Source organism: Podarcis muralis, chromosome 2 (assembly GCF_964188315.1).
Source record: "Podarcis muralis chromosome 2, rPodMur119.hap1.1, whole genome shotgun sequence".
Classification (NCBI taxonomy): domain Eukaryota; kingdom Metazoa; phylum Chordata; class Lepidosauria; order Squamata; family Lacertidae; genus Podarcis; species Podarcis muralis.
The window spans coordinates 30,951,512-30,978,006 of record NC_135656.1 but is presented as its reverse complement, the minus strand read 5'-3'; the positions used below and the strand labels follow the sequence as shown (position 1 = coordinate 30,978,006).

The 26,495-nt window shown below is 44.0% G+C and overlaps 1 protein-coding gene across 1 annotated transcript; it reads left to right on the top strand.

Annotated features, from left to right (window-relative positions):
• The first annotated feature begins 127 nt into the window (after positions 1 to 127).
• LOC114592835 (autocrine proliferation repressor protein A-like) lies at positions 128 to 21,461 on the top strand. The gene is made up of 13 exons (XM_028721105.2): positions 128 to 384; positions 6,180 to 6,354; positions 7,352 to 7,400; positions 8,606 to 8,728; positions 9,557 to 9,655; positions 9,814 to 9,903; positions 11,658 to 11,787; positions 12,662 to 12,782; positions 13,179 to 13,314; positions 16,299 to 16,387; positions 17,326 to 17,389; positions 18,819 to 18,884; positions 21,014 to 21,461. Exons 1-13 carry the CDS (start codon positions 201 to 203, stop codon positions 21,131 to 21,133), a joined length of 1,446 nt encoding a protein of 481 aa, XP_028576938.2. The 5' UTR covers positions 128 to 200; the 3' UTR covers positions 21,134 to 21,461.
• The last annotated feature ends 5,034 nt before the right edge of the window (positions 21,462 to 26,495 follow it).

Sequence of the window (26,495 nt, the reverse complement as noted above, 5' to 3'; positions counted from 1 at the left end):
CCATCTTAACCAGGACCCTCCCTGATAAGGGATCATTATAAATAAGGAGGAAACATCTGACAATGTTTATGGAGAGAACTGCTCTAGAGGAAAGCAGGGTTTTTCCACCCGCTGGTAGCAACTGTGATCTGAAGCAGGACAACTCCTGACACTTGGACACAGTCACACGCCTCTTTCAAGGCCAAGGTACCTGCTTGACTATGTATGCTGCGCTCCTTCTCTTGGCTGCCTGCCTGCCCTCTGGACGGATGGTGGAGCAGAAGGCCCTGGATGTCTACGTGAAGCAGTATGACCCTCACTATAGATACACCCTGATGAAGAAGGAGGAGAAGTGGGGTGCCACTGTCTATACGCTCAACATGACCTCCCTGAAGTGGCTGAATGGTGAGAGTAGAATCAATCTCCTCACTGCTCTTTTCCTTTGAGGGGGTGCAGGGGTGGGAGGGAGGGAGGCTAGGCCGTTGAGGAGGCTGCTGGGTGGGTGTGATTCCCTCTGTGGGAAGCGAAGAAACATGAGGGGCAGTAAGCACTAGTCCTGTGGTCTGCCGTGGCTAGTTATGAAAGGGATCCAAACCACTGCTTCTTCCTACCTTCTGGGGGAAACTGAATCAGTTATGGAGCAAAAAAAGCAAGGCCATGGGTCCAAACAGAAAATGCATAAACAGTATTGTATGTTTCATCCTCCTTTTTACTCTCAAGAACTGAAAAGTTACCATATATAGTTGGGAAAGGCGTTGTTTCTTCATGTGTATTTGAGAAAAATGTGAGGAATGTTTGACAGGGGAAGGGATGTAATTTTGGTGATGGCTTGAGGCGTCCCCAAAGCAAAGGAAGGATTGAACTCTGATTAATAAGAAGACACACAGAGGCTTGAACCAGCAAGACTCTGGTAAGGGTGCGTATAATAATCTCTGTCCACCCTCCGGCCCAGGTCGTTTTATTCACAAAAGAGCTTTTTACAGAGTGTTCGTAAGAACCAATCAGATTTCTTCTGGGCATTTCAACAAACCCCACGTGGGAACAAAGTCAGATCAAAAGAAATTCTTTTAACTACAAAGACTACTCTGAGCATGCATATATAATCTGAGAGTAAATAAAAGAGGACTAGAGAAACTCCGGAGATCATAAACAGGAGTAAACAGGAGAGGATGGAAGGATGGCAAGGAGATAGGCATCTTTATCACCTTCCTGTGAAACTATTTTCAGGCCCTAAAATCAACATCCTGAGATTAACATATCAGAAAAGCTACATCAAAGAAGCTTGCCCACTATCTTTGATGGTCCAGGATGCCTGCCTGGCGAAGCAACTGGAAGCAACTGGGCTGCATACGTGACTTGTCAAGAAAGAGAAATGGGCAGTAGTGAAAATGGCCAGAGATGAACAGGGTTGTGGGATTCAGAAATTATTGTCAATGAATTAAACCCAGTCAACACAATGCATTCATCGTGGACACAATGGCTTGATGCATATTTTATAATTCCTCATAGTAATCCCACCTGACCCCACACTCTGGATATTTGCACTCCTACAATGGCTACGTGCACATGCCTCTTTGCAGCTGTCTCTATAGACAGAGTGATCCTTACATTAGTTTGCACAGATGAGAAAGGCTGGATCCCTAGAAACAGCGGGGGGAAGTAACATACTCAGTGTTACCCCAAGGGGCCATTTATGGGAGGATTCTTCCTCCACTCAGCAACATGGTGGACGCAGCCTTATCTTTCTCCCAATGTAAGTCGATGGAAAACTTGAATGGGTGTGAAGGAGATTCTGAATACCCAGAAGAACTAGCAGAGGTGGTGATGGGGCGGAATGCCATTTACCCACCAAGGAATCTAGGGGGTATGAAGGTCCTTGCTGTGAAGGTGACACCCCACCCCAACTGTTCCCCCATCAACAGGGCTGGGCAATATCAGGGTTTCAACAACACAATATATCACCAATATATCACAATGTCTGAAATAAGGCTGGAACGATGTGGAGGCCAACAGGGTAATGTCCTGGCAACTGCTACTAGGAGTCCAAAACTAATAAATGATGATATTATCAATCACCACACAGTCATTTTCATCAGCAGGGAAGCCAAAATGCACCCAAAGAGAAGTTTTGGTTTGGGGCACAGCTACCAAATGGTGGTGTTCAGGACAATCCAAAGTACAGTGATGATTCATAGTGAATACAAATAAACTGGGAAAATATTGAACAAAAAATATTTTTCTAAATGTGATGCGTATGAAAATTAACTCAATGATAGCATGCTTCAACTAAACCATTAAAGATTTCTGGATAATATATCAATGTTCTTATGCAGTTTTAGGGGCAAATTTAAAATTTAAGAAAATAGATGATTTAGTAAAATTTTTAATTAAACTTGAATGTGGTTAACAATTTAATCTATTTTCAATTAATTAAAGAGGAGTTTAAGCAATTTCCTAGTGTCAAGTCACATCTGCTTCCCCTCTCAGAGGGCCAAGTGCAATACTGCAATTCTATGCACTCAGTTCAACTACACTTCTACTTTCCTGGGAGTAAGCCCCATTGAATTCAGTTACCAAGAATCACCTTCCCCATCATTCTCACCTCACAACAACTACCCAGTCTCCCATTTCAGCATATAAGGCAGCCACTGTTAAATCTCCCTCCTCCATTTCCCTCTATTGCAACACAGACAGCCCTCCCCAAAAAGCCCCCATCCCACCAATCTCTCCCTTTTTATCAAAGGGAGGAAGGGAAGGCAAGGAAGCGCAAAGGTAGCATCCTTTAAATTAAACCAACCCCCCTTTTTTATATGAGAGAAGCTATTTAAGGTGAACCAGCAACGCCTTACTTTACACGGGGGAAAGGGCTCTTTCTCAACAAGAAGCCCAGAGCCAGCCTCGGACAGGCAGTAAAGGAACACCAGGAAGGGAAGACAAATGTGTCACACACATGCAGAAGGGGAAAGAGAGTAAAGAGGCTTAAACAATAAATCTTTAATAAAAATGTGTTAAAAATAAAACAAAACAAAAATCAGGGAAAGGTTTTTTGTTTGTGGTTCTTTGAAGAAAACAACCCCACTGTTTTCATGGGAGTAAGGAATGGGGAAAGGGGTTCCCAGCAAGAAGCCTGGAGCCAGCTCAGACCACCATTTCCGTACACCACACCTACCAGCCTGGCAGGATGGCTACTAACCTACTTAAGCAAGAAGCACCTTGTGGCATCTGATAAGTTTCTGCTGGCTTGCTGTTTTCGTCACCTGCACTTGCGATTCACCGCACTGGCAGGAAGCAACAGAGCTCAGCCCGGGCTCGCTGCAGAATCAAAAGAAGCACATGGTGAAGTGATTTTTGTTGGCTGCTCCACCTGCTCTTGTGAGTCATCCGCTGCCGCTGCAGGAGGCAGCAGAAGCACTAAGAAGGCTGCTGTTGTTGTTTAGTCATTTAGTCGTGTCCGACTCTTTATGACCCCATGGACCAGAGCACGCCAGGCACTCCTGTCTTCCACTGCCTCCCTCAGTTTGGTCAGACTCATGCTGGTAGCTTCGAGAACACTGTCCAACCATCTTGTCCTCTGTCGTCCCCTTCTCCTTGTGCCCTCCATCTTTCCCAACACCAGGGTCTTTTCCAGGGAGTCTTCTCTTCTCATGAGGTGGCCAAAGTATTGGAGCCTCAGCTTCAGGATCTGTCACTAAGAAGGCTGGCTACATGATTTCCCCAAAATTATGAAGTTTGCATAGCATGCACACACAACACATATCATGATTCATGATATGTTGCCAGGTAACATATTATGAAACCATTAACATGATGTGGACTTCAAAACCAGTTTGGAACGATATATTGAAATACTTCCCAGGTCTAATGCAGATACAGGCTCTTCTTTGAACCTAACTCAGCCAATGGGACTACCATTTGTTTGCATTAACTTTCTGCTCAGGACAGGTGTGGAGGGGTGCATCCCCCCCCCCTTTTAAAGTGATCCTGCAGGGACAACTCACTTCCCAGATGACTTATGACCATGGATGGGTGGGAAATTAGATTCAGTTCGCACTTGGAGATCAGCCTACCTAATTTGCAATTCCCAAAGCCATATGAAAACTGAATCGTAGCCATCCTTTGAAATTCACATTTCTCCAATGCCATTATTCAGCCAAGTAATATGAAAAAAAAAGAATACATTGTAGTCAAGATCACACACAAGAATGCATTTCATTAGGAGACATTGTTTTGCAAAAATGTGTAGATTAGGCAAAATTGCGTACAAAAATTTCCATGTTAGGTCAAATGTACATTAAAATGCATGGGGATATATATGTTAGGATATAGTTCTGTTCCACCTTAAAAGGAACAGGCATGACTTTTGTGTGTCACATGCCTGTTTACTTCCAGCACAGGCTTGCTGGGAACTTCCGTTTGTATATTGTTTTTGCTATAAGGCTGTTTGCTGGACATGAAGGGAAGCAGACATGTTTTTCCTTTGTTCCTGAACTATGCTGAGTAATCGCCTGTAAATAATGGTTACACATATCTCTGTCCGCCACTTCCGTTTTGAGAAGATTTATTCACTCTGCTGATAGAGCGTGCCAAGTCTCTAAAGGTATCTGAGGCTTGTGTCGCTGTTTAATGCTGTTCTAAGGGAGACCGGTGATCGTCCGGCTGCCGGCCAGTGGCTGGAGCCACCTAGGGGCCTGCCTGATGCCCCCGTCTCCCCGGAAGTATCCCAACTACACACACACACACACACACACACACACACACACACACACTGCTGTGGAAATGTGGACAACTGAACTGGACATTTTAAAAAATGAGAGCCAGGGATACCAAAGCTGACAGATTCCCCCATCCCTGCTTAAAAAACTCTCTCACCTTTTTTTGCTCATCATAGTGGGTGGCGCTGTGGGTAAAAGCCTCAGCACCTAGGGCTTGCCAATCGAAAGGTCGGCGGTTCGAATCCCTGCGGCGGAGTGCGCTCCCGTTGCTCGGTTCCAGCGCCTGCCAACCTAGCAGTTCGAAAGCACCCCCAGGTGCAAGTAGATAAATAGGGACCGCTTACCAGCGGGAAGGTAAACGGCGTTCCGTGTGCTGCGCTGGCTCGCCAGATGCAGCTTGTCACGCTGGCCACGTGACCCGGAAGTGTCTGCGGACAGCGCTGGCCCCCGGCCTCTTGAGTGAGATGGGCGCACAACCCCAGAGTCTGTCAAGACTGGCCCGTACGGGCAGGGGTACCTTTACCTTAGTGGCAAGTAGGATAGAATGATGCTATAAACAAGAGAAATACCAATTTTTTATTGCAGACAGGGTGCCCTGTGAGTGGTGAATGAATTTGTAAAAAATACCCTTACTACAATTCTTCACAAAGAAAATGGTTTTTGTGTGTGTGTGGATTTCAACTTGGAGGGTGAGAGGTGGTGATTAGGAATGGATATGTCCATTTCAGTTCTTTCGGCTTCTCTTTTCTCCAATCTTAAATTAAGCTTTCCACATTTCTGCAGCTATCTGTGATATTTTAAAAAAGAAATTCCTCATGAAAATTGTTCAGTATTGTAGTGCCAATTTCTCCCAAGCAATTTCACTCAATATAATACATTTTTGTATGTTATTTTCATTGATGCAATAATTGCTATGCACTCATTCCCCTAATAAATCCATTTTCTGTAAACATTGGTTGATTGGATAATTGTACTGCAACATTTGGATGCATGCAAATTTCAAAGGATCGCTGTGTTTTGGTTCTCATAATGTTTCAGAAAGAATGCATTTCAAAGTTTTGCCCTTAAATGGCACCAGAATTTAATTTCTGCCCCCACCCCCTGGTGCTGACAGAAGTTAACAGCACCTGGAATGGGAAGATGTTGGATTAATTCAGGGTTGGGGAACCTGTGGCCCAGCAGATGTTGCTGAATTCTCATCAACCCTGACCAGTGGCTGGTTTGGGCTTGTGGGAGCTGGAGTTCAACAGCATCTGGAGAGCTACAAGTTCTCCATCACTGCCCTAAGTGATTTGATCTGTGTCAAGGAGAGTCCAGTGTCCTTCCTTTAACTTCTTTGTGCCAATTCTTTCTTACACTCTCTTTCTACTTTGTTAATTTTCTACTACTAGATAAATATTCATTATGCCTCCTGAGTGGAAAATGTATTTCAAGGGGAAAGTGGAGGCCTCATTCCCAGATGAATAGATTCTGTTTATCTCTTTTCAGAGTCTGAATTGACTAACCCAATTTGGTGGCATGAGCTGATCATTGCTGTGTCAAAGGAACAAAAACTGAAGGACTCATGTTTGCTGATGATTGGGAAAGGCGGAAATGATGCATCTAATACTTCCACAGATTTGAGTGTTGATGAGCTCATCAATCTAGCAAAATCCACTGGGTCGTAAGTAATTGGCTGGATCTCTGAGCAATGAATATTTCACCAGCTCTGCTCTGTTAAGACTGTTAAGGGAATTAGCAGCCCTACAAGAATGGAGAACAGTGAGGTAGACAGTCTTGATGGAGGGAGGTTGTGTAGAAAATACTTTTCCTGGTGGGGAATGAGGGTTAGAATTAGGGTTGCACATCATTTTTGGACAACGCTTGAGCTGAGGTGGAATGCCTCAGAATGATTTGGGGCTTATCTGAAGCAAAGCAGGATTTGTATGGGCATGGGCAGCTCCTGAGGTGCTTTGCAGTGTCCTGCAAATCCAGACGTAAAACAAGTGTTTAAAAAGTTTAGGGATGCTCTCATTTTCCTGCTCATATTGAAATACTGCCCCTCAATGAGGCCAAAATGTTTAGGGGTATGCATTCCCCTGCGTCCCCCCAGAAAAAAAGCACTGGGTATAAGAACTCAAGAGTGGCTGATGAGAGCTGTGTTGTCTGAGCTTGAGCAACCAGCTCAAACCTCTTCACATGCTGAGTTTCTGAGGTAGCCTTGAATACCTACTTCCTCCCAAGGTGAAGTGAGCATAGCTAAGCCTGACAGGGAGATTGCTCTATGGTATTAACCCTTTCATTCATTAATTAGACTTAAATATGTTCGTTATCCCACATGTACTAGAGGTGTTGTATATTTGCAACCTGTGAATGTTATTGGAGGAGGAAATACCGTACTGAGTTCTCACTAATAAAGCAGCCAGAAACAAAAATGGTCAGAAGGCCAGGTTCTCTATGCGCCACAGTGACATCTTAGTTCATCTTCCTCTCAGCCCCCCCAATAAGTAAGAAGAAAGGTACTATTTCTTGAATTCTCTGTCTCTTCCTTGATTTTAGTAAATCTTATGATTGCTCCAAAGCTGCCCAGAGCTATTGACTCTGGTCTCTTTGACCTCATTGCCTGTTGATCACAAATGATGTTTACTCCTGTTGACTAATATTTTGTTTTGTCTCCGAAGCTGTGCAGCTCTTTTGGGGCAGATTCCAAACCAGCCAATCACCTACAAGGTAATCTTAGCCATGCTGGGAACTTCCCACAATCATTTTCAAACTCGTGTAGGAGTCAGGAGTCAGTTGGGTGGGTGGAACTGGGGAAACAGGTGTGGCTGTCACAGTTTCTCACTGGAAACTTCCATTACAGATTCTCTTCCCCCAATTTCACTCTAATGAGGGAAGTGTTTACTTTCTCAAAGCAAAATCTAGCAGAAATCTGCAGAGTGTCTGATAACCTTTCTTCATAAGCAAATTACATTTCATAATCGTGAAGAATTAACCATCTCTTTCGTAGAAGTGGTTCAAAATACTAGAATTAAAATGTGGGAGCCAAGTCATGAGGTGCTCATCTCCTTAGAGAAGGTGAAGGTGAGAGCAGCAGGAGCCTGTTCCCCAGATACATACTGGATCCATGGACTCCTACTGCATTCCCAGTGGGTTGTACATGGGGCAACTGTGCCTCTTTATCTCTATGAGTTGAACAATCCTGGCCTGCCTTACCAGGACTTCTGTTCTTAAATGTTGTAGGGACGCGGGTGGCGCTGTGGTCTAAACCACTGAGCCTCTTGGACTTGCTTATCAGAAGGTCAGCGGTTCAAATCTGTTGGTGGGGCTCTGTCCCATCTTCTGCCAACCTAGCAGTTCGAAAACACGCCAATGCAAGTAGATAAATAGGGACCGCTGTGGCTGGAAGGTAAACGGCATTTCCATGTGCTCTGGTTTCCATCATGGTGTTCTGTTGCACCAGAAACAGTTTAGTCATGCTGGCCACATGACCCGGAAAACTGTCTGTGGATAAATGCCTGCTCCCTCTGCCTGAAAGCGAGATGAGCGCCGCATACCTTTTCTTAAATGTTGTGTTTGGTGGCTCAACAATTTGCAATCATGGTTACTGTAGGCAGTTTAGCCCAAATGTGTGTGTAAATGAAAGACATGCAGGATTTTGTTGGTATTTGCAGCGGAGAGAGGGGAGAGGATTTCTGTTGGATAGGTTTGGCAATATATTTGGCATACTGATCCCTGCTCCGTTAAGCAGAACAACCCATCCATCAACTAACCTAAACAGATGCCTTGCCTTGCTGGAGTGATAGCTAATTCCCTTCCTTTTTCACCTGGTGCCCCTCTCTGTGAACTAAGGCTGACCTGTCAGGCTGTTCTAGGGGTCCAGATGGGATGCTTCAACCAAAAACCCATTCATCTTTCTTTTATTTTGCTTCCAGACAATCCCTTTGCAAATGTGCAAGAACAGCACTGAAAATGCTGCGGTTTATTGTACGTGGTGGAAATTCATGAATGGCGAGAGTGAGCAACCTCACGGGCTAATTCAGTTTCCAATGGTCAAGGTAACTCTGGCTTTCTGCACATGCTGCTATCATTCTGGAAAAATGTTCTTTGTTCTTTCCAGAAACCCCTTAAAGCTGGCAGAACTACTGTAAGTTTTGCAAACCACATACCCCTTATATACGTATACACACACACACACACACACACACACACACACACACACACACACCTATAAGCTTGCAAATCACAGAACCTAGAAACAGGTGAGGTGCAAAGAGTACACCACATGCTGCCACCTCCAACGTACTGCACCCTGCAGTAGTGGTAGTATGTGTGTGCCCACACCTGTGGAGAGGTACGCCTGTGGGAAAGGTGGCAGTTGCATATAGGGGACATGGCATGAAGGCAGGGGCATGGCAGCAGAGGAATGGGTCCATGGAAGAGAAGGCTGGGGCTGGGGGCTGGTGGCATTTGAATGTATTTGGATTAAGGATATCTCCTTGAGGTTTTCACCTACTTTTTGGAGCAGGTAAATTAGTTGTTTTCTATTCCTGGTACACGGTCTGTATGGACAAATATTGTTTCCCATTAAGATATTCTGGAACAAGAACAAAATACAAGATGAGATGAATTGTAACGCATTCCTATATATGTTTGCACAGAAGTAAGATACATGGAGTTCAATGGACTTACTCCCAGGTAAGCATATCTAGGATTGCAGCCTTAGAAAGGAAATTTGAAACTATCACAGTGGTTTCAATTTATGAAGATAGATTTTGTTAGTAATGATATTAGGAAGATGAATCTTGGTTGCCAAATCTCCTGTTTGAGATAAGCGTATTCAGGGATCAACTCCAGAGACTACAATCCTCTTCTGTTGTGTGCAGGCAGCTGTGCGAGGCATGGACACAATAACAGATTTCCTGCTGAAAGAATCTGGTGGAACAGTGAAGATCACAAAGTTCACATTGACTGGTATTTCCAAGGTAGATATGAACTGCAGGTCTGTGCTGTATTGGATTTTCGATACACCAGAATTAACCCTATGCATGCTCATCCCCATTTCACCTGTATATGCCATGTTTGGGCTCTCCAGTGGGAACTGCATATCTCTGCATCTTTATGCTTTATCTCTTTGTTGTAGCGTGGCTGGGCCACCTGGCTGACAGCAGCTGTGGACAAGAGAGTTGTGTCATTTATTCCAATTGTCTATGATCTTTTGAATTTCATTAAGGTGAGTATCTGTTCAAAGGATGGGGTACTAGCTGTGTGTACTTGGTCTTGAGTCTTCTTCATAGTTCCTTCATAGTACTCTGGACAAATAAGAATATGTTGGCCATTTGCAGGAAGGCCACAAGTGTGAGAGCCAGTGAAACTTCTGAGGAAAGGCACTCCACAGCATCAGCACCACAGCTGCAAAGACCCTGTCCTGTGTCCTAATCAGCCACGCTTTTGAAGGCAAGGGACAGTGAGGAATCCCTCTAATGATTGTAAGGGAGGAGAGGCAAATTTGTGGAGGGAAAATGGTCCTTCAAATATCCTGGTCCCAAATACTGGTTCATTAACTGTTGGCTTCTAGGTTTGGGGAGGAACAAAGCTTTGCAAGCATATTTCTTTTCCCACAATCCTGGCAATTATGGAGGGTGAACTGGGTGATTTCATGAAGTGGTGCTATAGTATAGACATTCCATGTAACATTTGGTTCCTCTTAACCAGCATTCTTAACGGAACATAACGGAACACACACACCGAAGGGAGGGGCTGATTCCAGAGCAAAACACACAAGCCCCGCCCACCAGATACCAAGCACTCTACTATTCAAATTAGGCCCCAGTGTTTTTCTTACAAACACAATACAAGTAAATAGCAACAGCAACAACCCCCCCCCCCATGAGAGCCATAGGCACTGACTGTTGACCCTAACTTATTGGCATGTCCTGTTTTGTGTCCATCAGCTTAGCCAGAAGTGTACCTAGGGGTTGGCAAAACTGACTACTGCCCAAGGGGTGGGGCGCTAAAATCACATGTTGGATGTTTGAGTCTTCCCATGACACTTGGAGTACTCCCCACCACTCAGCACTCCAACACCTGCCATGCCCGCAGAAGGAATCCACCAGGATCTCCAGGAGAAAAAGGCTGCTGCTGCTGCTATTGCTATAGGAGAGACCAGGAAGAGGTCCTTGAAGTGGCTTCCAGGCACAGAGCAGTGCAGCTGCCCTGTCCAGCCCTGAGGATGCAAATTCCTCCTATCCAGGCAAGCTCACCTGCTTCTAAAAAATTGGGGGCACCAATATAGCTCCAAGGGACCCTAGCTATGCCTCTGAGCTTAGCCCTGCTAAAGAGCTGAATAAATATTATGGTTTTAGCATTTGACTCTCCTCCATACTGTAGGACTTCAGGTTCTTAATATATGACAGTGTCATATATTACCCTCCATCATTTCTCGGTGAAGTGATGGACATGAGGCAGCAGTTAATAATGCAGGTGAGCTGCGCACAGGTGAGCTGCATGCAAGCTGCCGGCCAGCCCTGTGGAGCCTCCTTTTATTGACACGAATATGCAAACCCAGGCAGATACATTTTGGGCTTTACACATCTTCCAGTCCCGAGATCGTGGGATGGTACAAAGCTATTTTGGCAACTGTTTCCACCACTTCATTTTCCCCTTGCACAGTGTATGACGAAGGAGACAAAAGGTCTCAAAGACAAAGGTTACAGACAGGGCACCGCAGACTACTGAGACCCCAAAGGGTTAGACAGTGGGCACAATGTTCAGACAGCTGTGGCTTTATCTGTGAGGGGGATCTGTGCCCCGCACCCCAAGGTCACACGTGCAGGCAGACTGAAGCTGCCTGCGGGTGGGGAGTCTCCTCCCTCTGGACCTCGCGATCATCCCTACATCTCAGAAAATAGGGACATTCTACTAATGTAGAATGGAATGTTCTTATTTGATGAGCACTTAGAATTCTTTTCTTCTACTCTGCCACAGAACAGGCATCATCAATACCGAGCATACTGTGGCTGGGGAAGGTCATTGAAAGTCTTCTATCAGCTGAACCTAACTCGGCAGTTGGACTCTCCACGGTTTAAGGAATTAACTTCATATGTTGATCCATTTCGTGAGTAATTCTTACCACCTCAGATTTCTCTGACAAATGAAATGGTAGCAGAATAGCAGAACAAAGGGTTGAATTGGTGGGAAAGGGCAGCCCTGGGGAATTGTGGTGGCACTTAAAAATAGCTCAAAAACATTTTTTTTTTGTGATTTTGCTAAAAAATCTCAACGACTTTTATGCCTGATTTTCACTTTTTGAAATATGGCAACCCTAAATTAAACCTAAGATAAAATATGGCAGGTGGCTACTTTGTGGAAAGTTTTAAGAGAATCCCACAAGGCCATGATCCTTCAAATCAAAGGGGCAGGGAAGTTATATTGGGATCTAGTACTAGATATTTGGGTTACAGGAAGTAAGTTTTTAAAATTACGGTTTGTTTGAGGGTTTTCCTTCTAAAACATATGAGAGCTTCTTCACCAGGAACAATAAGGGTGTGCCATCCTGTCCTCCATCTTGTGCAAAAATTATTTTGGGCCAGGCCTTCCTGTTGAAGATGAAGGTGGGATATAAATTATCCTAATAAATCAATAAGGCATCCTGAGGCATCTCATATTGATTTCTTGATGCCCTGGAGAACCTACTATCAAACTTCTTTCAAAGACCCAAACAGCATATATGCTATAGAAAGACTCCCTTTTCAACATTGCATCACCAACATTTGCTATCTAGACTTTGATCCATGGTGCTAGTTGGCCACAATAAGGCTGTTTTACATATTTTTCAATTATATTTTTCTTCCCACCTGCCCAATGAATGTCTCTTGTTTTCCATTGCTCCTGTCCAATCTTATCAGCCTTTGATGATGGAAATAAGTAGTAGCAACTTGAGAACTGCATGTGTTGACCAATACAGTAACATTTAATTTTTCAATCCTCAGAATATAATGAGCGATATCAAAATAAGCCCAAGTGCCTTATCTGTGGAACAGGAGATGGAATAAACCTGCCGGATGACTCTCACTATTTCTTTGATCAACTAGCAGGAGAGAAATATATCCGGTGAGTTCATGCTGCAAAAAAATATCCTTTTCGAGGCAATGAAATAATCCTTCTGGTTAAAGACAGTGACTAGATGGCTTGAGACCCAAATGAGAGACAATACTGTAATTTGAACTGAGAATGCACAGATCCCGTAGTGTTGAGCGAACCCCCAGTGTAGTCTGAATGATAGTACCAATGAACAAGACTGCTGATCTTTGCTGCACAATTCACATAGGCTTTGAACGATGATGCAATGTTTTTTACTTGTATATTTCTATATATGTGTGCATTCTTTCTAAAGAGGAAAAACTGTGGAAAGTCAAATTTCTGTGGTTAGAAGAAACATGTTGTTGCTATATCTTTCTCTATTACAAGGAAGCTATTTTTGCAAAAATTATCTCTTGTTGCCTGCAGGTTCCTCCCAAACACCACACACTTTGTGGCATCGCGCCCTGGGGATAAAGCATCTATCTTGGAGACGTGTAGAGCCATTTATCTCAGCACCATGCAGAATTTGAACATGCCTCAAATTTCTTGGGAAAGGGTGGAGGTGAGGAAAACTGGTGTTGCTGATGATGTCAAGAAGCATGTTTTCTAATTCACCCCAAGTAATGGGTGCATGTTGTCTCTAACAGATCGAGTCTCCTTTACAGTACTAAGGAGATGGAGTCGAACTCAAGATTCCTAAAAAGTTATCACAAATATTGAAAACAGGAAGGTTGTTATGATGATAGGCAAACCGGCCTTGGTTAATGTTGTCTTTTACCAGTAAATAGGGTTGCCAATTTATTTGGGCAAAATGCAGGACAGGGCAGTTGTGGGTGAATTTTTTTTAAAAAAACTGGAGCTGAATTGATTTCAAAGCAATCCATTACAATCTGCTGCAGCCTAACAGGATGGCCCCTCTGGAATTTGTCAAATGTGTGCGTGCGCACACATAAATACGAATTTGTAAATTTGTCTGTGCTTGGCTACTCAGTGCTTAAATGACATTTCACACACACTTTCAAACACATACATTTGGATCCCTAATTTGGGGGAGAGGGAGAGGGAGAGGGAGAGAGAGAGAGAGAGAGAGAGAGAAGACCTGAAATACAGGACAAATACAGGACGTAACATTTTACATTGAAATATGGGACGATCCTGTATTATACAGGACAGATGGCACCCTACCAGTAAATGATGGCAACAATAGCTCGCATAACTCAGTTGATAGAGCACAAGACTCTTAATCTATGGGTTGTGGGTTCAAGCCTCTCATTGGGCAAAAGAGTCCTGCATTGCAGAGGGTTGGACTACATTGCCCTTATGACCTAATTCTACAATTCTTTGATTATAGCATTTGGTCATTCTCTGAGGGCACCCTTGGTTAGCCTTGAGTGTTCTAGTAAACATCAAAATATTGCCACATTTCTCATTGGCCTCCTAAGATCTTGGGTGTTCTCTGTATTTACTGTATCAGAATATAGGATTCAGTTCCTTTTTCAGTCACAGAGAAAGTGTCCTGAACAGGCTCAGAAAGTTGGTTGTGTACTCGAGTCCTATAGAAGAGCAAAAGACTGCTAGACCAGTTTACTTCAGTAGTATAAATATACTATTGGTTGTGGCTTTCATCTTCCTTCAGAGAGACTGAGAGGTGTGTAGATCTTCTAGTATTTATCCTTACAACAGCCTTGTGGGATACATTGGGGTGGGCAAAGTGAGAACTGTGATAGGATCGCCTTTTCTTCTTTTTCTTTTGTTTGTTGTCACTGTTGCTGCTGAGAAAAGGTACGTAAATGCAACTATGGATAGATTTGGATAGGTGATGTGATGATCTGGGGAGGCAGCTGCTAAATCATTTCTCACCAGGCTGTTTTCATGAGTGGAAATCACATTAGCTTCTGTGCCCCACATCTGACTGTTTCCTCTTGAAGAACCAGTTTTGGAGGAGGAGATTTTCATTGTGGAAATGGTGTTAAGGGAAAGTGCTAGCCCTACAGCCATTAACACAAATATATTCTTCTAAACTGCTGCATTTATCTTAAAAATATAGTATGAGAAATCTGAGCGCAGATCTCCCCACAAGAAAAAGGGGGGAGGAAGTGGAGAGAGAGAGAATGGTTCAAGATCACTAGGGGGTCCCTGTGCCCTACTTTAGAGTAGGCAGTCCTACTTCTGGATGACTAGAAAATGCTGTTTGCTGGAGTCCTCTATTTGAAGAGCTGCGTGGTTCAAGTGCAGTTTAAAGATAATGAAGAACCCCAAGAAGAGAGAGTTGGGGACCTTGAATCACCAGCTGACACTTAACACCTGGACAGCAGGCTGAGCGGGTCACTTAATCACAATCTTCCCCACCACCGTATTGTATTTCTATTTAAAATGTAGTAATATTTCTAATTTTTACCCTATATGTATAGATTAGTGTGCGTAAATGTGATGGAGATCTGTGTGCTCCTTTTGGGAGGCACAGATGATACGCAATTTAAGTGGCCAGCCTAAATCTCACTCCTTAAGCAGGGCAGGGGTTTGGAAGTGTGTCTCCCTGATTTAAGTCCAGCAACCTGGCCACTATGTATAGAATAATTCTGGGCTGCATCAATAGGAGTATAGCATCTAGATCAAGGGAAGTAATAGTGCCACTGTATTCTGCTCTGGTCAGACCTCACCTGGAGTACTGTGTCCAGTTCTGGGCACCACAGTTCAAGAAGGACACTGACAAACTGGAACGTGTCCAGAGGAGGGCAACCAAAATGGTCAAAGGTCTGGAAACGATGCCTTATGAGGAACGGCTAAGGGAGCTGGGCATGTTTAGCCTGGAGAAGAGGAGGTTAAGGGGTGATATGATAGCCATGTTCAAATATATAAAAGGATGTCATACAGAGGAGGGAGAAAGGTTGTTTTCTGCTGCTCCAGAGAAGCGGACACGGAGCAATGGATCCAAACTACAAGAAAGAAGATTCCACCTAAACATTAGGAAGAACTTCCTGACAGTAAGAGCTGTTCGACAGTGGAATTTGCTGCCAAGGAGTGTGGTGGAGTCTCCTTCTTTGGAGGTCTTTAAGCAGAGGCTTGACAACCATATGTCAGGAGTGCTCTGATGGTGTTTCCTGCTTGGCAGGGGGTTGGACTCGATGGCCCTTGTGGTCTATTCCAACTCTATGATTCTATGTGATACTGGCTCTCAATTGTAGTAAGTGATGCATTAATCATTATCCCCCGACCCAAACTTTCTCCAAATATTGAACCGTCATACAGATAAAAAGAAAGAGATGTTAATCATTCTAGTTTTTAAAAGTGTATCAACTCCTTAAAATATTAAATTTAGCTATAGTGATTCAGCACAGACATAGTGGTTCAATGCAGCCCTTTTTTTGTCAGTTGTGAATTGTACTGATATCTATTGGTGCTTTCATGTGATGTTTTTGAGTAATTTTCCCCCTCAATTTGCAAATGCTTCATGTGCAGCTGCAGCTACTCCTGACACTGACATTGCATTTTTAGTTGTATGCTGGAGGGAGACAATTTTTTCTGTGATATTCTCTCTCTTTCTAGACAAATTCCAAAGGCATTATCCATCTCTGTACAGATCAGGAACCTTCAGCAACTAAATGTTTCTTTGCTAACACTCTGGACTCTAAAAGGTAGGATTCTTTCAGCAAAATTTTATATATGGTAATTCATTAGTATATAGAATAACATACAAAGTCAACATTCAAAAAAGCCCCTGAGGTCTTCTCTTTCTTAAAGCTTACTAAATTTTCCTGAAAGGAAGCAAGCAAGCCACTGGGCTTCTATCAGTCAGCAGTGAGCAGCTCTGCAAACTTTTAGGTCTCACCTGCACTGTACATTTAAATCAGTATCATACCAATTAAACAGTACAGTAGTGGCTCCACACACAGCACAGCCACACAATCCTGGGGATTGTAGTTTGTTAAGGGTGCTGGGAGTCACAATTCCCAGAGTTCCTTGGAAAAGAGATCAATTGTTAAACCTCTTTGAAAATTCTAGCTCTGGGAGGGCACTGGGGGTCTCTTAACAAACTGTGCTTCCCAGGTTTCTTGCAGGCATTAGTGTATAAAGCGGCATGATGCTGCTTTAAATGTACAGTGCAGATAGATCCCTGTACTCTTCATTTACCCCCCAGAAATCCTTTGCAGAGTTTTATTTAAGGGAACACGAGTGGTTCACCCACACTGGGTACTGCAACAATCACATAGAACAGAAGCTGTGAGGCAAGGAGAACCCAAGTTTTGGCACTGCACAGGATTCCACTGAAATCTGAAAGTTCAAAGTCCGCCAGTGTCTTTTGTATGTGTTAAAACCTACTATCAAAGATTCAAAAGGGACCACTGAGTAGGTTATTAAGGATGCTCTTGGACATTTTGGATCAGGTTGACAGCATTAGAGACCAATCATAATGGGTGGGTAATCTTGTAAATATTATCTTCAATTTCCATAAATATGAGTCCTTGTGTTGCGATGTGAATTAAGACATATTGTATTGTTGACGGTACTTTTCTCCAAAAAGCAGCTTATTCTGTGCTCATCCTGTACCTCCTCTTTCCCTTCTCATTCTTAGGCGAGACTTCAGGCGATTTCGGGGTCATCGTGTATCTTGGTTTCCATGCAAGGTTGAGAAAGTGGTAAGAGGATTTTAGATTTAGAGTTTCTTTAGAGTTTCTTCACAAAGCTGAGGATGTCAAGGGGTTCCAAAGACACAGACAGGCACAAAAGCAGTTCTTGGGAAACAGATGCCTGCCCTTAAAGTTGGGAAGAGACGTTGAACTTGCTTGATGTTTGCAGATTTCCACAATGTGGTACTTTGCACAGCACATTCATTTAGGATTTCTGTGTGGTGTGTGTCACAGACACCTGTTGCTTTCCATTTGTGATGCGAAGAGTGATGAGAACAAGGCAAGGAAAGCCCACTGCTGGCGTGTCTACTTTGGATGACCAGAACCTAATGTGCAACAGCAAGCATGTGGACAGAAGGCCCATCCTGTAAAGTCCCTGAGCTCCTTCAGGAGGAAGGGTGGGACATAAATTGAATAAGGAAGCCATCAAACCAATAAATGGAATGGGATTCCTTCACTGTCTGAGTTGCCTGGAACATTGTCTTTCCCATGGGGGAGTCCACAGGATGGTTTTATTTCAAAGCCCAGCAGAGCCTATTTCCATCTAGCATTGCCCAGGCATGTGTGAGCAGAAGAATGTTGTATTTATGCTGCAGTCATAAAAACATCTATGCCAGAGAAAAAGGCATGCTAACAAAGTGGGGCTGATGAGTATACATGTATAATAGGGATGGGGAATCTCTTTCAGACAGAGGACCGCATTCCCTTCTGCACAATCAAGGTGAATTCTACCATTGTGCAGTAGCCTAGTTTCTTCACACTCACACAGCCTTCTCTATCCTCCATCCATCCAAGCAAGCAAACAAACAAACAGCATCAGAGTTCAAAGACACGTTCTAGCCAGACCAAAACATTCCAGGAGGGAGGAAAGCACAGCTGGTGAGGGATGTGGTTGGGAGAGTGTGGGGCTTGTTGAGAATCCCAAAGGCAGGATAGAGCAGACTGGGTGGCCACATTTCCCCCTGGGCCCAAGGTGCCCCCTCGGGCACAGCATTGTGCGGATAGTGACTTTCTGTAATGCTGGTGTGAGAACCTGATCTGTGTAACAAAATGGGATAGGTTTACATCCATTGGAAATAAGTGGTGTGGTTTAGGGTCACCTGGAAAGAAGTGGGATGTCATCCTCTCCCATCCTGCCCCACTTTGAGCCATAGTTGTTCCTAGTGCTTTTTTTCTGGGGGGATGCATACCCCCAAACATTTTGTGAATCTAAGTTTGGCCTCATTGAGGGGCAGTATTTCAATATGAGTAGGAAAATGAGAGTACCCCTAAACATTTTTTTAGAAAAAAGCACTGGTTGTTCCCCTCTTCCCTATGAAACCTCACCTCACTCTTCCCCACATTCATGTTAATTAACATTTGAGACTTCGTGAAGCTCAATATTATACAAGACACCATGCTAGGTCTCAGTGCCTTCTTCTGTTTTATCTCTTTGCAGAAAACGGGTGTCTATAAGGCAGAAATGACAAAGCCAGATATAGGATGGAGAGCCTTCTTTATTGAGGTAACACACACATCCCTATATACATGCATAAGGATTCACCAAGCATCAGGACTGATGAGGATTTACCCTGATCAGTCTTCCTGGAAATAGCATGTTCTTTTAGGAGTGTCATATAATGATATGAGTACTGGGACAAACAGTAAAGCAGGCCAGACATTGTTGGTCTACCTTTCTCAGGTCACACAATGGCTCATAAGCATCCACCCCATTCCAGTACTATGTCCTCATTGCCACCCAGAAATAAAAACCAGTATTTGTGGGATTTTCATGAAGTGTGCTTGGGACAGGTTATGGCTTAGATCAGGGGTTGGCAAAAAAATTTTAGCTGTGGGCTGGTCCATTGTCCCTCAGACCTTGTGGCGGGCAGGAGAAGCAGCACCGAGGGGAGGGAGGGGCTGGAAAAAGAGGCGAGGGGGCAAGTAGTCCTCCTCCCCAGCCCCCAGCCGCTGTGCTTACCTTCCCAGGGGCTGCCACCGCCGCTGCCGCTGTTGCTGCTTCTCGTGGGTAGGCAAAGGGAGCTTGTCTGCTCCACTCTCTGGCTCACAGGAGCACCAGGGCGGCAGCAGCGGTGGTGGCAGCAAGATGAGCGGTACAAAATGGCTGGCTCTGAAGCGGGGCTGCTTAAAATGGTGCTCAGCCAGCTCAGCCCAGCCCCCTTCCTCCTCTAGGCAGGGTGGGGAGAAGCCAGGAGGAGGGAGGGAGGAGGCGCCATGGCGCTGTGTGTGAGGGAGAGGGCAGGGGAATGGACTGGTGTAAGGGGGAAATGGCGCAGCCCAAATGAACAGAATCCCCATGCCGATCCACGGACAATCCGCAGGCCGGATCCTGAAGGCAATTGGGCCAGATCCGGCCCGCGGACCTTAGTTTGCTGACCCCTGGCTTAGATGAAGTGCTCCTAAAGTGGAGTGATTAACAGGAGGAGCTATGAGCTGGGTACAGTGGTACCTCGGCTTACATATGCTTCAGGTTACAAACTCCGCTAACCCAGAAATAGTACCTTCAGGATGAGAACAGAAATCATGCTCCGGCGGCGCAGCAGCAGCGGGAGGCCCCATTAGCTAAAGTGGTGCTTCAGGTTAAGAACAGTTTCAGGTTAAGAACAGACCTCCGGAACAAATTAAGTACTTAACCCGAGGTACCACTGTATTGCTATTCCATATCCCAGCCCTGGTATTAACTCAGGATGGTGTAATTATGGAATGGTGCTTCTTCCTTCACTGCCCCTCTGCACACATTTCTTATAAGATGGCGAAAATGATACTGACCTACATCACATGATTGGGCAAATATTAGTAACCACTTATATTACTTCACTTCTGGTGTGCCTCTCCAGGTGTGCTTGTTATTGAGCATTCATGAGATGTACTCGTAATGGTATTGGGTCAGTTATAGGCAATCTCACTTTCAATACTGTTCGCACCTAGGAAAGTTTTGAGGTGGAACATATGGCTTTGTTTCCAGTTGGTTCATGTCCTGTAACATCCTACTGAGACCTCTAAAGTTTTATGTCACAAATGTCCCTGTTTAGGTTTTGCCCTGTTTTTGTTGCACATAGGACATGATGGCAATAATTCCACTGGGGAAATATTGCAGAACAACTAATGAAGCAGAACGATGTGTGGCCAGTCTGGTGTAAATCCACCAATAACACACTTTTGTTGCATTCATGACATGTTGTAAAATACACTCACCAAAAACCAGTCTTTTTTGTTTGTTTCTACTTTTGATCTTACATGACCACCATAAAGATCCGTCCTGGAGGGGCCCTATGCCTTCCAGGAATGATGAAGCAACTTCTAACTGCTGTAGGTGAAAGCTGTGGTGTTGTGGTCTAAACCACTGAGCCTCTTGAGCTTGCTGATCAGAAGGCCGGCGGTTCGAATCCCCACAATGGAGTGAGTTCCCGTTGCTCTGTCCCAGCCCCTGCCAACCTAGTATATTAACTGAAACCAAGTGATCCAAAGCTGCTTTTGCACAGTCATTAAGTATTTTGCCATAGGGCACTACTTTTAAAATATGCAGTAAGACGTAACAATTATATTTTAGAAATTTCTGTGCTATATGCTCCCAATGCAGCCTCTTTTCCACTCTTTGTAAGGTACTGAGCAGAACTGCAATGTTGTTTGTAGGTGACTTTCCTGGAATCTGAGAAAAAGAAGTACGTTTTCACCTCAGAGGTTCACATCATCCCAGACACTTTTCCATGTGCAGACTGCAAGGGTGAGGAATGCTATGGGGAGCTGGTGTGACATGCATCACGGAAGTTCTGGTTCCTGCTGCTGAAATAATCCATGAGGGAAGACACGTGGCCCTGAGGAAACCATGCAGAGGAACAGATGGGCAGAGAAATAACCAAGCCTAGAGAATATACAGCTCTCACTATGACTAAAATGTGGGGAATGTGATGTCATGGGTTGGTAACAGAAAGGTGGGAAACAGGTAGCATGAAAATTATCGGGCATAGCTGGGAGGGCCCGGCTATATAGAATTATGAACATGTAACACAGCAAAAGAAAGTGTGCCTTTGTAATTCCTGGATCTCTGCATAATAAGAAATAAAAGTGCTATTATCTATAACTCTTCACTGAAATTCTGTGCCAGTTCATGATCATACCTACATACATCTATTGCAGCAGAACAGTGCATTGTGGGGGAGGGAAGATGGTTCCCTCAGGCAAGCAGCAATCCTTGCACTGATGGGATGAAAAAAACAAAAACCTTTGCATGGTGCTGAAGTCCACCTCAGTCTCCTTATTTCACATCAGGGGCTTATCATTCCTCTGTTCAGTAGATTCTTGTTTTAGAGAACTCTGCAGAAATATAGGGTTGTCTCCAACTAAGCTCTCCTCAAGGTAGGCATAGCAAAAACAGTGGACCTAAGTTAACCATGTCCATTAATTTCAATGGTTCAGCTTTGAGTATTACATTGGTGTGGAGAAATGTTATATGTGTGTCTATTTGTGTTTTGATGGAAAAAATATGTGTTCTCAAAGTTCAGGGCCTTATAATGTTACCACGTTGCAAGCCTCTTTAGCTGTAGCTGTGTGTGTGTGTGTGTGTGTGTGTGTGTGTGTGTGTGTGTGTGTGTGTGTGTGTATTAGCTGGGCTTGGATCAGGTAAATTCATTTTTATTGGTCTGGGTGACAGCAGTCTGCCAGAGATTTTCGGCAGTTGGGAGTTAACTGTCAGAGAGAGACAGCTGAGGAGATGAAGGGGAAATTAGTTGCCAAGGAAAGGTGTGAGGAAAAGACTAGAGAAAAACTGAGGCCTGAATCCTGAATATGAATTCCCAGTGTGTTATTAGTAGTTGCCTTGTGAGGCTCAGGAGAAGGGACCCAGTATCTGAGTTAGTCAGAGAGGCTGCCCTATATAAAGGTCAGTGCCAGCCTGAGGCAAGGTGAGACAGCTGCCTCAAGGGGCAGGATCCAGACAGAGGTGGCAGATTTAGCCTCCATGGAGCCCACCAGGGTGGCAGCAGCTGTGGAAGAGGTGGCAGTGGTAGGTGGCTGCCATGGCATACTCCTTGGAGACCAGATCTGCTGCCACCTCCTCCTTGTCTGCAGTGTGTTGGTGTAACAACAATACGTTGACCAGCCCAGAGCATCACCAATGGCAGGACACTTGCGCTGTGAAGAGGAGAGTTATGGGGAGAGGGGATGGGATGGTGTGCTGGTGTGCCTGTACATTGTGGACATGGAGGCGGTGGTGACAGGTGACTGCAATGACTGCCTGTTGTGGCTGCAGAGGGGGAAGGCCATGGTGCCAGAAGATTGCACTTTCAGTTCTGCCGCAGGTGACAAAACGTCCCAGCCTGGACCTGGCCTCCATCCATGGGCATACCAGGATTTATGTTGGGCGGGGAGAGGGAGAACCGAGCTATCTATGATGCAATTGGTCTATTAGTTAAGAAATTTTATTTATTTACTTGATTATGCACCCCTTGGTTATGCCAAGGCCCCCATCCATCTCAATACTGCCTTCAGAGACTGGTTCAGATGAAATGCAGAGTGTGTCATCAGTATACTTATGACATTGTGCTTCAAATCTCCAGATGACAGCTCCCAATGGCTTCATACAGATATAAGTTAGCATGGGGGACAGAATAGCCCCCATCAAGGTAAATGCCATTGGCCAAAACAGTAGTTAACATTTAGTCCTCCAGGGCTTTACAAACTGTGTGTCGCCACATTAGTGTGTCGGCTGCAGTGTGTAGGTGAGTCACATGAATGCTCCGCACTCTCCTCCCGGGGCTGGAAAGGGGTTTGTTTAACCCATGGGTAGGCAAACTAAGGCCCAGGGGCTGAATCCGGCTTAGTCACCTTCTCAATCCGGCCCGCGGATGGTCTGGAAATCAGTGTGTTTTTACATGAGTAGAATGTGTCCTTTTATTTAAAATGCATCTCCGGGTTATTTGTGGGGCACAGGAATTCGTTCTTCTTTTTTCAAAATATAGTCCAGCCTCCCACAAGGTCTGAGGGACAGTGGACCGGCCCCCGGCTGAAAAAGTTTGCTGACCCCTGGTTTAGCCTTTGGTTTGCTAGTAAAACTGAATTACTGTGTCATGAAATGATGCATATCTAAAACGTGTGTCACCAACATGAAAAGTTTGGAAAGCTCTGCTCTAGTAACTGCTGATAGTAGGAGAATGGCAAAGGCATTTTTCATTGTGGCAGCTATTTTGATTGCCCCAGAATGCATCTCAAAAACAAAAACCCAGGCACATATACTGTTGAAGTCTCTGCCCATCAAAATCATTTATCCTCTCCTAAAAGAAAATGGAGACTTCAGTGTGCCCATTGTGTGGTGGGTGTAACATTTCTAAAATCTTCTTTGTCATTTTTGGACAGCATAGCATTCACTTAAACAGGGACAAGTGGAGTACAGAACCAATATATTGAACACAGGTGCTTCGTTTTATGGAAGATCTATCGCTGGCTGCATATCAAAAGAGATGCAGAGCAAAGAAGTCTCATCTAAACCATTTCATATTTATTCATTGGCATTGTGACAGTTTGTCCTGTACTGAACTCTTGTCTTTGGTGGTGGTGCAACACACTCTGAAGAAACAAAGAGTGGAAATGGTATGATTTGCTACCAAACAGAACAATCCTGTTCAAGAAGAGGAAATTAGGAAAAGTTTCGGGAGACAAAAAATTATTCTGCCTAATAAAACCGGCATCTTTTCAGTCATCATATCACATTAGTGCTATTGTAATGCAAAAAACAACAACACTGGGGTTTCAATTCATTTACAAGAACAACTAATCCCTTTACAGGAAACACTTCACAGAATTTACATGCATTTAATTCATTTAAAATAATATTTGATTGTTTGATGAGACAATGATATCAGGAGGAAGCGTTTGCATTTGTTATGCACTGGGAAACATTCTGGGGCATACAAGACATTCAGGGTCTGTTCAAAAGGGACAGAGGAAGAGAGGAAGAGGTGACATTATAAAGTTTATAGAATTATGGAAATGTAAAAAGCTGAACTTAAAACAGGAAAACGAGAAACTGGGAAAACTGGATGTGGCATAGTCATCCATCACTACTTGCAAATGACCAGTTTGTTGAGCATTCATCCTGATTAATCCTGCAAGGTGGTTAGATGATGTCAGCTATATTTTGAGCATTATCTCTGATTTGTTTGTTTTACAAGCTTTACTAAAAAATAGCTTTAAAAAAACAAAGAAAAAAATATGCATGTCGACATCAAATATCAAGCATTTTTAATATAAAATCTAAAAGAAAGAAAGAAAGGAAAAAGGAAAGACTTCAAATCTCCGTCTATCAGCTTAAAAAACTTATGCAAAACTCTTACTCCATACTAACATGCAACTCTTCTACTTTCTATAAACCAACCTTTTTTCAGTCTTCAAACCCAGATATTAAAAGCTCATTTTCCTTTTTGTGCAGAAAGTCCAATAAGGGGTTTCTAATCAATAAATGTTGTCAATGATTTTTCTCTGATTAAACATGTCAGCTTTGCCATCTTAGCAAAATGCATTAATTTCAATAATCATCCTTCCATTGTAGGCAATAATAAGTCCTTCCATCTTTGTGCATATAACAATCTGAAAAGCTGGTGGCAGCAGCTGAGGCTGCAGTTTCTCTGTGTGCCTTTTCCTGCCTCTTTGTGTTGTGTTTCCCACTGACGCCTGGCTGCCCCCCATCCTGCTGGCCATGATGATGTCCCTCAACAGCAAGCAGCCCTTTGGCATGGCATACTTCCGCTGCCCTGGCCTTCCCCCTCTGCCAAACTGAGACTCTATTACACTCTCTTTTCCTCTCCCTACTTCTTCTCTCTCTCAACCCCCCCCCCCCCGCAATACTGTAATCACTTAATAGTTTATGGGGCACAATACTTGCCTTGTCCTGGGTGCTGGCCGCCCATATTACACCACTGCTTGTTACCATTATCTGCCTCAGTTCCTCAGACTCTCCTCCTGAAAATGTTAGTTCAGGCACACGGATGTGCCTTATAGCTTCCTTTGGGAAGACAGATACAAAAAAACCAACAAAAACCAACAACCTTCCCCTCTGCTGTCTCCTTATCTTCCTTTAGTACACCTTTGACTCCCTTATCTTGCAGGGGACCAACTGCATACCCTCCAACAGTTCTCTGATGAAAATAGGGATATCCTATTCCATAACAACAACAACAACAACAACAACAACAACATTCCCCTGCTGGAGGCTGCGTTCACACAGAGAAAACTTTTTCTCCCTCATAACACTGGAACTCGTGGAGATCCAATGCAGCTAAATGTTGGGATATTTGAGACAGATAAAAAGGAAGTACTCCTTCACACAATTTGATTGTCCACTTAGAAAATCCCCACCCCTAAACTGTCGTTCCATGCTGCCTTCACATTCCCTTCTCACTGGTCTTTGAGTGCCATACTCCAAAAGGGCTTGACCCACATCACCTCCAAACACAAACTCCAACCATGGTTCATTACGCAATGCTAATCGGATCATCTCATTCCTGTTTCTCACTTGATGCAGACCATACTCAAATTATCTAATTAGGAATGCAATGCAACCAATCTAATTCCAATTACAGTTGCAAAAATTAGTGTAACATGTGTGCTCATTATATTAAGAGATGCCTGATAAATGAGTGTTCCTGTCATTGCATGAATAGGCGGCCTCAGTGGGACTGATGGGAAGCAGGGTTCATTCTACCAGCTTTGCAGAAAGCACAGCTCCATCAGACACCTCCTGTCTGCCCCCGAGCTGTTTCTGTGCTTTCTAGTCATCAGAAGTATTATACTTTATATAAGAATTAGCACCTGAGTTTGTTTTCTCCCTTGATCCTTTTCACTTCTGTGTTAGGCTTTTAGACTGCTAGCCTTGGGCAAAGGACTGTCTTGTTTTAGTTGAGTGCATGTAATGTGCTCTAGGAGTCTTTTTTGGCTGAACAGCAGGATACAAAGGCTCCAAAGCAATCAACCAACCTCTTTAACAATCTCATGATTCTTTTCAGAGGCAAAGTACAAATTTATTTTGTACTGTTTCCTAAACTCATATGAACTGCAAATGTTTAATGGTATAGTACCTATATTCTAATCTTTATCATGAGTAGATGAAGGATTTGGGAATCCA